General features: G+C 61.0%; 1 protein-coding gene across 2 annotated transcripts in view; it reads left to right on the forward strand.

Moving 5' to 3' along the window:
• LOC103680551 (cytochrome P450 11B1, mitochondrial) overlaps window positions 1–4,102 on the forward strand; it is a 9,444-nt gene extending 5,342 nt beyond the window's left edge. Inside the window, exons 4-9 of one of the 2 annotated variants that reach the window (XM_040625811.1) lie at window positions 1,070–1,273; window positions 1,554–1,708; window positions 2,793–2,959; window positions 3,384–3,462; window positions 3,560–3,757; window positions 3,989–4,102. In XM_040625811.1, the coding sequence (XP_040481745.1) occupies window positions 1,070–1,273; window positions 1,554–1,708; window positions 2,793–2,959; window positions 3,384–3,462; window positions 3,560–3,757; window positions 3,989–4,102 (917 nt within the window). The remainder of the gene's footprint in view (window positions 1–1,069; window positions 1,274–1,553; window positions 1,709–2,792; window positions 2,960–3,383; window positions 3,463–3,559; window positions 3,758–3,988) is intronic. The other variant, XM_040625812.1, reaches the window with a different exon arrangement.
• The last annotated feature ends 6,225 nt before the right edge of the window (window positions 4,103–10,327 follow it).

Genomic DNA, 10,327 nt, shown 5'->3' on the forward strand with positions numbered 1-10,327 from the left:
TTTTGTTTTGTTTTGTTTTGTTTTGTTTTGTTTTGGTGGAGCCCTTAAGGTTTTCTATATATAATATCATGCCATCTACAGGTGGGGAGAACGTTTTATTACCTCTTCCTTGTCCGTTTCATACGTCACCATAGCAATCAGACAAGAAAAAGAAATAAAAGACATGCAAATCAGAAAGGAAGAAGTAAAAGTCTGTGCTCTGTTTTGAGTATATCACGTGAGACACGGTTTGGCTCCTGCCCTGGAGGAACAGGAGACACACAGGGACAGGACGAGGTGTGACTGGTACAGGGGCAGCATTCTCAGCAACAGGGAGGGTGGGAAGTGAAGGGCGGCAGGGGCCTTTCACTCTGGGGCATGATGTGAGCAGGGTGGCAAAGGTTGAGAGGAGGGCCAGCCTCCCTCCTTCCTCCCGGGAAAGGGAGGGCCCCAAGGGCTGCTGACGAGCCAGCAAGGGACCAGCAGGTGTGCACAAGCAAACGCCATGAACCCACGTGGCGCAGCCAGGCAGAAGTTCCAGACTCAGCCCCACTTTAGACCGGAGCACAGCACACAAGGCCTCCCCGAGAGACAGGACTGCAGCCGAGGCTGACAGGTGGGCAGCCTGCCCCTGAGGGCCAGCAGGCAGCTCCCTGACTCACCCCTTCCCCTTGGAGACCAGGAAGATGGGGTCCAGGGCTGGCCCTCAGCTGCTGACTCTGGCTTCCCTGAAGCTCTTCTCTCTGCTCTACAGAAATGGGCCTGAATGGCGCATGAACCGACTGAAGCTCAACCCAGACGTGCTGTCACCACAGGCCGTGCAGAAATACATCCCCATGGTGGACAGGGTGGCGAGGGATTTCTCAAAGGCCCTGAAGTCGAGAGTGCTGCAGAATGCCCGGGGGAGTCTGACCCTGGACATCCAGCCAAGCATCTTCTCCTACACCATAGAAGGTAGGGAGGTGCGGGGCTCGCTGTGGCAGGGGCAGGCCAGGAATAGGGGTGGGGTGGGGTGGGGCAGGGGGGGCGGGAGGAAGCCCTTGTGAGGCCATCGGCTGCCCGAGGCTTAGCAACCGTACCCTCTCCACAGCCAGCAATCTAGCCCTTTTTGGAGAGCGGCTGGGCCTCCTTGGCCATAGCCCAAGTGCTGCCAGCCTGAACTTTATCAGGGCTCTGGAGGCCATGTTGAAGTCCACCACACAGCTCATGTTCATGCCCAGGGGCCTGTCACGCTGGACAAGCACCAAGGTGTGGAAGGAGCACTTTGAGTCCTGGGACTACATCTTCCAGTATGGTGAGGGCCAGAGATGGGGCAGTGCTGGGTAGCAAGGACACCAGGCTCCCCAGTGTCCACTCACCAATGTCTGCGGGGAGGGCTGAGGCCACATCAGGGGGCTCATGGCATCTTCACGGCCCGAGGGACTTTTTGGGGAGGTAGGGTTGTGCTGGGCTGATGGTCAGCGTCTGGCACAGGAGCAGGGAATCTCGGGGGTGTGGCCGGCTGCCGGGTCGGGGGATGAGGACAAGTGCTGCCTAGCACTGGGCCCAGGTCCCTGTCTCTCTGTGCCCCACAGCCAACAATGCCATCCAGAAAATCTACCAGGAGCTGGCCCTGGGCCGCCCACAGCACTACAGCGGCATCGTCGGGGAGCTGCTCATGCGCTCGGACATGACCCTGGAGGCCGTCAGGGCCAACTCCATCGAACTCACCGCCGGGAGTGTGGACACGGTCAGGCCAGCAACCAGCCCTGCCCTAGGACACGGAGCCTCCTGACTACAGGCAGCGTCCCCCCCATGCCAAGTGGCTCCTGCAGGCCCCTGCTCGCAGCCCATGGAAGGCTCTGATCTGGGGGGTGGGGGTGGGGGAGGGGGGACAACGCGGGAGCTGACCTTCCAAGGGAAGGCGTTGCAGTTGCTCGGGAGGGAAGGTGTGCTCCAGGCCCAGAGCAGAATGGGTGAGGCCCAGGGCCATGCAGCAGCACAGACCCCCTTCAAACGTCTGGGTCCTGCGAAGAGGGGAGGGCTGAGATGCCGCTGGAGGGATGCCTGCACAAGGAGCCCCTCCCAGGGACAGAGTACGTTTGGCTTTTATTAGAGATGCTTTGGAGGTGCCGGGCTGGTGATAGAAAGGGCAGCACGGGGCTCCGGCTTGTGGGAGTGAGAGCAGATGCCAACCCAGCCTGGGTGCGGGGTGTCAGGAGATGCAGGCAGGCCCCAGGGTGTGGAGAGCAGCTGAAGCCTCCTGTGCCTGGACCCAGCCTCCACCTGCCAGCAGCCCCGAGTCCTGCTCCGGGCCGTGCAACCAGGCTTCTGAGCAGAGGCACAGACTGCAGGCTGGAGAAACTCCCTGAGCAGAGGCCGAGGTGCAGCCAGTTAGGGTCCACGCTGGCCCGTCCATGTTGGGACCCCAGGGTACAGGCTGAGCAGCCTGTGGGTGCCTGGGGGAGATCGCAGGGTGGGTGCCGACGGGTCTGGGGATGTACAACCACCCCCTAGCCGTCCCCCACACACACCCCTGTGTAGGCAGATCCCCGAGGAGGGTGAGACGCGGACCCTGAGGTGGAGGAGGAGGCGGCATCTTCACCAAACCCGGGGACACCTTCCTGGAGGGATTCAAGGGAAGTAGATGAGGCGGGTTTTAGATCTTGTGGTCTCAGATGCCCAGGGTCGGTCCTTCTTGGGCATGCAAGTCACCGTGGAGCCGAGGAGACCCGTCCCCAGGGGAAGGCCATCTTCCTGGGGGAGACGCCCTAGGGGGGCGGAGGCGCATGGCCTGTGCCAAGATCTGAGCCCTGCCCCTGTGGCTCCCGCAGACGGCCTACCCCTTGTTGATGACTCTCTTTGAGCTGGCTCGGAACCCTGACGTGCAGCAGGCCCTACGCCAGGAGAGCCTGGTGGCCGAGGCCAGGATTGCTGAGCATCCCCAGAGGGCAACCACAGAGCTGCCCCTGCTGCGGGCGGCCCTCAAGGAGACCTTGAGGTGGGTGTGGCAGACCCTGGCTGCCCCCGGCCCCACTGTCTGGAGAGCAGTGCTCAGTGGGGCCTGCAGACAGATCCTGGGGCTGGGGAGCAGCTTTGCCCAAGATGCATGCGCTGTATCTCCTCTTCTTCTCCCGGAAGGGATGGGGGCGCTTCTTCCTCTGGGATCCCGCTTCAGTGCCCCGGGCGCCATCCTGGGCCAGGCTCTCCTTGGCCGGGGCTGCCCAGGCTGGGAGCGCTTTGTCTGAGCTCAGGAGGTGCAGGGAACCAGCGCCTCGTGATCCGGGCTTCCCGGTGCCAGAAGCGACTTGTGAGGGTGGCGGGGAGCTCCCCTTGGCCGGTGCCTCCTGGGCCAGGAAGGCCGCAGACGGGAAGCCAGGGTCCCCGTGACAGCTGAGGACCCTGTTGGATGCCCCTATGCACAGGCTGTACCCCGTGGGTATCTCAGTGGACCGACAGGTGGGCTCGGACGTGGTCCTGCAGAACTACCACATCCCAGCAGGGGTGAGTGGGGCCCCACAGCCCCTCCAGCAGATGCCAAGCCCGGCTGACCTTTGCCTGCAGGGGGCCACTGACACCGCCCCTCCCCACCTCTCCGCAGACCTTGGTCAAGGTGCACATCTATTCCCTGGGTCGAGACCCCTCTGTGTTCCCGAGGCCCGAGTGCTATCATCCCCAGCGCTGGCTGGACAACAGGAGCTCTGGCACCAGGTCCCCCAACCTGGCCTTCGGCTTTGGCCTGCGCCAGTGCCTGGGGCGGCGCCTGGCAGAGACAGAGATGCTGCTTCTGCTGCACCACGTGAGCGGGCCTGGGCCACCCCGGGGCCGGAAGGAGATGCCACTGGACAGGGCCTGGACTATGGGAGGGTGGGTGGGTGGGTGCTGGCCTGCCCGGCGCCGTGGGTGGGAACCACGGGCTTCTCCTTGGCTGCACCCAGCCCGTGGAGTAGGATCCAGGAAGGCGGGGGAGGCTAGGCCAGGACCACGGGGCTGACCAGCTGTGCAGGTGGAACCCGTGCCTCTGTCCTAGGTGCTGAACAACTTCCTGGTGGAGACCCTAACACAGGAGGATATAAAGATGATCTACCAGTTCATACTGATACCCTCCACCCTCCCCCTCCTCACCTTCCGGGCCATCAACTAGTCACGTCAGCACGCTGTCGGGCCAGCCACACCGCCAGCCCCCCTCTGCCTGACCCCAGGCCACCCCTGTTTTCTCCCAAGGGCCCTGCTTCCTGAGCCACAGCACTGTGCAGCCAGCACCTTGCACAAAGGGTCAGGGGCATGACACTTGGTTGCAGGTCCTGGCTGTGTGCCCGGTCCTGCCAGCGTCTTCTCCAGCAAGCAGCACCATCGGAGATCCTTTAGCCCCCGTCACCCCAACACAAGCTCCAGGGTCTTCGGACCCGCCCCCATCCCCCTCCTCCCTGTCCAATCTCTTACACCCTCTGTACTCAACTCTGCCCCCACGAAGAGCTGACAACTTGGGGTCCCTGTCCTGCTTGTTGCCATTTCAAACACCATACTCTTTGTCTGCAATGCTCTTGCCCAGCCTAGAGCCTCAAGCTGTGCTGTTAGGCGCGCCGTCTACCGGTTCTGCTCAGTCCACTTGCGCTCCTCCTGGCACCCAGGAGGTTGTGGCTGAAGCACCCAGCCAAGGGCCCGCATAAGCAGGTCAGGAGTACTGTTTCCTAGGATAGCCCCCGAGGAGCTGACGTGCACATCTGGGCCAGTGATAACTCCTCTGAAAGCAGGCAGGATGGTGAGCTCCTCTGGCTGGCCACAGGGTGACCGCAGAGAAGCCTCTAGAAGAAGGCTTGGGCCCATCTCAGCCAGGCACAGCCACATGCTCCCTTTAACGAAGCCCTCTGTGTGCAGTGCCCGGCTGCCCTCTCGCAGTGGCCCTCAGGAGAGGGGCCAGCCCTGACCTCGTGGGGGGAAGAGGCTTTGAACAGCTGAGAGCCGGCTGGGGTCACCTCGCTGGTAGAGGCCAGCAGCCTGTCCCATGCTGCCTGGGGCCAGGTGATATCCCGGAGTAGGAAGGGTCCAGGGGGCAAGGCTGGGGGGTGGGGTCGCTCCGCTCACCCTCCCTCCCCACCCCACCCCCACCTCACCCGGGGAGCACCAGGCTCTCAGCTCACAGCAGGGCAGTGAGGGAGGAGGGGCCGCACCCTGGCTGAGCCTGTCCTGCCCGCGCCGAGGTGCCCCTCGGGCATCTGTTCCTGCGCAGATTCCCTGGAGGTATGAAAGAATTTGCACCCTCCTGGCTCCATCGGCACAGCTCAAGGGGTCGTGGAGCCACGGAGAAGAGAGGGCTCCCAGACCCTGCAGGCACACGGGCACGAGCTCGGCCCAGGCTTTCCACCGCGCCCAGCCCTTCGTCCCTCTGAGCCTCGAGTTCTTCCCGTGGGCATTCCGCTCGAGAATTCCCCCCACGGGCCGCGGGGAGGACGCAGCAATGTTGGCATTTGGCAGGTGCCCAGCTCTCTGCTTCAGCAGGCGTTCGCTGAATGGGGATTGCTTGTCCGCCGCTCCAAAGTCGCTTCCTTCGTGGAGGCCCTGCTCTGTGCTGACGCGTGATGGCAGGCAGGCCTGCGACGGAAAGTGCTCCCCTGGAGGGAGCCTGTGTGTGTCCCTCTGTGCTGCGGGGCACACGGTTCACCTCGTCTTCGCAGCAGCCTGGCAGGGGAACGTGAGCTCATCCGTGTGGGCGCCTGGGGGGCTCTGTCGGTGAGCTGTCTGCCTTCGGCTTGGGTCAGGGTCCCAGGGTCCTGGGATCGAGTCCCGCATCGGGCTCCCTGCTCAGCGGGGAGTCTGCCTCTCCCTCTCCCCCAGCTCCTGCTCGCTCCATCTCTCTCAAATAAATAAATAGAATCCTTTTCTTCTTTTTTAAAGTCTGCCCTTCCATGGGATTCCAGTCACAACTTGTAATCCTGCTTGGGTCCTACAGCTCGCATCCTTTCCCCCACAGAAGCGGACCCACCCCGACCCCCGCGGGCTGCCGTGCTGGCTGCTCCCTTGCCCGTCATTCTACGCGGTTCTGGGGTTTGAAGATGTCTGTCCTTTCTGCCAGCCCAGGCATGCATCTTCTTTCTTACACGTTTGCGGTGATCTATAGTTTCTAGAAGAGGAAAGACTGAGACGGGACCAGCCTCGTGACTGGTCCTAATCTGAGCACCCTGGCGGAAGCAGGGAAGTACAGGTTGGTGTCGCCCGCTGTCGCGGTGCCCTGGGGGAGCGCAGGGCTGACAGCCTCACCGCTGCTGACGTGAAGCCTCACTCTGTTTGCAAGCGCTCTTTCCCTTTCTCGCAGAAATATGTGCCTACCTTGCGAGAGAGGTCCTAGAGTGACGGGCTGTTTCTCTTCATCCTGTGGTTGTGATGGACCACAAGGGGAGTGCTGCCAAAATGTCAAGTGGCCGCGCGCAGTTTTTCATTCCATCAGTTAGCACCTAATTATTGGGAATTTCTGCATGTCTGGTGCCTTGTGGCCTTGAGGGATAGAAGTCCTTTCCCAGTAGACGATCAGACTCATCTATAGAAACAGACGCTTAACATATTTATTTCAGTAATTTTGTTAACGTCAGAAATACACGTGACATAATTTTCTTTCAAAAAATGTTTTGCTGGGGGGGGGGATGGTGTAACTGGGTGACGGGCATTCAGGACGGCACATGGGACGCCTGGGTGGCTCAGTTGGTTAGTGTCTGTCTTCAGCTCAGGTCATGATCACAGGGTCTTGGAATTGAGCCCTGCATCGGGCTCTCTGCTCAGCGGGGAGCCTGCTTCTCTCTCTGCCCCTCACCCTGCTCGTGCTCTCTCTCTCTCTCACTCTGTCTCTCTCAAATAATGAATAAAATTATTTTTTAAAAAAACTAATGATGTATACTACGTGGGCTAATTGAATTTAAATTTTTTTTAAAAGGGTTTGCTAATTTTTGGTGTGTCCATTCGCTGGAACACTAGCCAATAGTAAACCAAAGAAGAAAATGAGTTTCACACATAAGTGTTTGCAGCAACGCTGTTCACCACAGATGAAGCAGTCGGTCACGGTTACCGCAGCGTGTGCGTGGTTCCACGTGCTCTTGCAAATACCTTCCTCCACTCTGCACACTCCTGCACCACAAGGCACACATGTAGGTTCTGCTCTCTTTTAAGCAGAACACTAATAGTGAAAAGAAAAATCTAAAAGCCTCTAGAAATCACAGACAGGGGTCCCTGGGTGGTTCAGTAGGTTGAGCGTCCGACTCTTGACTTCGGCTCAGGTCCTAATCTTGGGGTCCTAGGCGGCCACTCTGCGCTCAGCGGGGAGTCTGCTTCTCCCTCTCCTGCTGCTCCTCCTCTCTCTGTCTCTCTCTCAAATAAATAAATAATCTTTCAAAACAATAGAAATCAAAGACAAATGTCCCTGCATTTGTGATGACGTCCTGAGCTGTCGGAGGAGAAGACAGGGGGCGCTCACAGTGCGGAGGGCAATGGCTCAGGAGAGGGGAACCTAGCTCAGCCTGCTGCGCAGGATCAAGTGCTGAATGGAACGTTTCAACCAAGGAGCTCATTAACCACAGGACCTCACTGAAGCCACTACTCCGAATCTGCCTCAACAAAGGAGAGGGGGAGGGGGAGGGGGACGCGTGCCGGCCGCTCGTGAGTGCCAGCCCCACGTTGGGCCTCGAGCTGCCTTTTAAAGAAGGGAAGAGGGGCGCCTGGGTGGCACAGCGGTTAAGCGTCTGCCTTCGGCTCAGGGCGTGATCCCGGCGTTATGGGATCGAGCCCCACATCAGGCTCCTCCGCTACGAGCCTGCTTCTTCCTCTCCCACTCCCCCTGCTTGTGTTCCCTCTCTCGCTGGCTGTCTCTATCTCTGTCGAATAAATAAATAAAATCTTAAAAAAAAATTAATGAAGGGAAGAAGAAGGAACGTGAGCTGAGCTCTGGCGCGGGATGTGGGATGTGCGCGTGAGGCCGAGGGCAGCAGCAGCGGCCGCCGTGCGCAGACACACGGGCCAGTCGCTGACCGCAGAGCCGTGAGCCACAGCTGGCAGCCCTGAGCCCCGGACAACTGGACAACTCGGGATGGCCGGCCTTGCTCGGCGCCCGGCTCTGACGGCAGCACTCCCCATCAGCCCGCCTCAGCCTTCCGCGTGCACCCAGGGCACCGTGTGCGGTTCGGCCTTCTGTCTGCTGCACCAGGGCTCCTGCCCGGGGCCAGGCTCCCTCTGGCGACCGTGGGTGCTCCTTGCTGGTCCACCATGGGCATCCCTGTGGGCGGCCCGAGCCGCACTGTCCACCCCGACCGTTTAACTCCCGGTCTTCCGGATTCTTCCCGCATCTGCAGCACCGTACTAAAGACATGAGAACCACTGCAAGCTGTGATTCTGCTTTCACCTGTCGATCGTGAGCAGTCTCGAGCCCCTGAGTGTCACCTGTCCCACGGTTCATAATGGTCACGTGTAAACAAGGCTGTGGAGGAGGAACTGTCATCCCTCCACCTTGTCAATCGGCAAATGGAGATCTTTGCCTGAGGATATAAGACTAATGGGTGGGACAGTGGGGACTGAAACCCTCCTCCCCGTGACTGCATGACCCGGGGTCCTCCTGTGGGTCAGCCCACAAAACCAGGCCACAGGAGGCCTTCCTGCCTGTGGGGGCCGGGGGTCAGGGAGCATGGTGAGGAGCCGCTCTGGGAAAGCAGACCCCAGCTGGCAGCCTGAAGGACTCTGGGTCCAACTGGGACTGACTCTGGGATTCAGTGGGGTCTATGAGGCCCTGAGTCCTGCATTCCCTCCGTGCCTCGGCAGTTCAAATCAGAAGCAAGCAGGCTCCCCCTCACCTCCAGGAAACTGGGCTAGCATCTCCCCAGGGCCTGACACCACCCGCACACACACTGCTCGGTCCCAGGCATCCCGTCAGGGCTGCTCTGCTAACGAGACTTCCCGCACCTCAGGACCTCCGTCCCGGGAGCCCTGGGCTTCTCACCCGGGGGAAGCCTTCAGAGTTCCAGGGTCTGGTGCTCCCACCTGCAAACTTTACAGCCCTTCTTCTCTTAACTGCCCCTGGGTGAGGCGTGGCTGTCCCTTATCTGAATAAAATTCTTACCTGTTCCGCTCAGAGGTTATCTGTCTTTATGAAGATAAGGCAAGAGAACACCTGCTACCTAGATCCCCTGTCCCTCCTTCCAGTGCAGCCAGCACAGAAAGCAAGGGCTGTCTGGAAGGAGGGACATTCCCACGGACAGGAAGCCAGCCAGGACACCTCCGATGACTCAAGTGCCTGTGAGCGGGCGCACAGTCCCTGTGGCAGATACCACTGCAGGAAGACCCAGACGTGGGGAGCCATTGGCCTGGTGTCTGCTAGGTGAGGTACCGGGGCTCGCCTCGTTGCCCCCGAAGACCCCAGGAGGAGCGAGGCTGACGCTGTGGCAAGAGCAAATGGCACTCATAAATCAGCCGTCCGTCTGGGGAGCCGTAAGCCCCATCCCAGGAAACCCTGGGGCTCCAGAACAGCCAAGACCAGGCAGGCACTGGTCTCACTCCTCGGGAGGGCAGGGTGCCCTGACAGGAAATGACCCACATCTGGGGGAAGGCAGAAAGGGCCCGTCCCCGCCGAGGCCAGGGGTCAGGCGTGGCAGCACAGGCTCACAGCAGCCCCTGGGGGCCTCACCCCTGCCAGATCCCAGTCTGTTCTGGGTTAGAATCCAGTGCAGCAAAGACACTGAAATTACCAAGGGGCGTCCCCCTCCGCCCGCACCAGGCCCTGAAAGGACAGCCTTCCCCTAGCCAGACATGCAGCACTGACGGGCGCACAGACGCACAGACACAGCCACCAGGCCAGGCCAGTCCTCTCCAAAGATCCACAGGGGTCCACGGGTCAGAGGAGGCGGCTGGCGCCCCTCCTGAAGCTCTGGCCAGGCTGCCGTGGGCATCAACGGGGGAGCCGCGGTTCGAGGAGGGGTTCAGGCGCGTGTCCCCGGCCACAGGAGAAAGCACTCCTCCTCTGTCCCAGAGCAAGCCTGACCAAGGCGGAGGGGGCTGCAGGCAGGGCAAGGAGGCAGGGGACACAGAGCAGAGAACAGGGCGCCTCGTGATCCGTAATCGAAAACCCCCCACCCTCCCAGAGCAGCTCCGCTGTAACTACCCCTCGACCCCTCGACCCCTCCGCTGACACCGGGCCCCCTACAAGTCCCCCAGCTGACTTACTTCCCTGCGCTGCTGCGGTGGGAAGCACCCGCACACTCCCCCCTCCCCGCGCTCCTCCGCACCCGCACACTCCCCCTCGTCCCCAGCTCTGGAAACCGAGGCAGGGGGCCATGCCAGAGGAGGGCTCAGAGCCACCGCGGTGGGGGAAGTTCAGGAACGGGGGGGGGGGGGGGGG

Source organism: Ursus maritimus, unplaced genomic scaffold (assembly GCF_017311325.1).
Source record: "Ursus maritimus isolate PB19 unplaced genomic scaffold, ASM1731132v1 scaffold_9, whole genome shotgun sequence".
Taxonomy (NCBI): domain Eukaryota; kingdom Metazoa; phylum Chordata; class Mammalia; order Carnivora; family Ursidae; genus Ursus; species Ursus maritimus.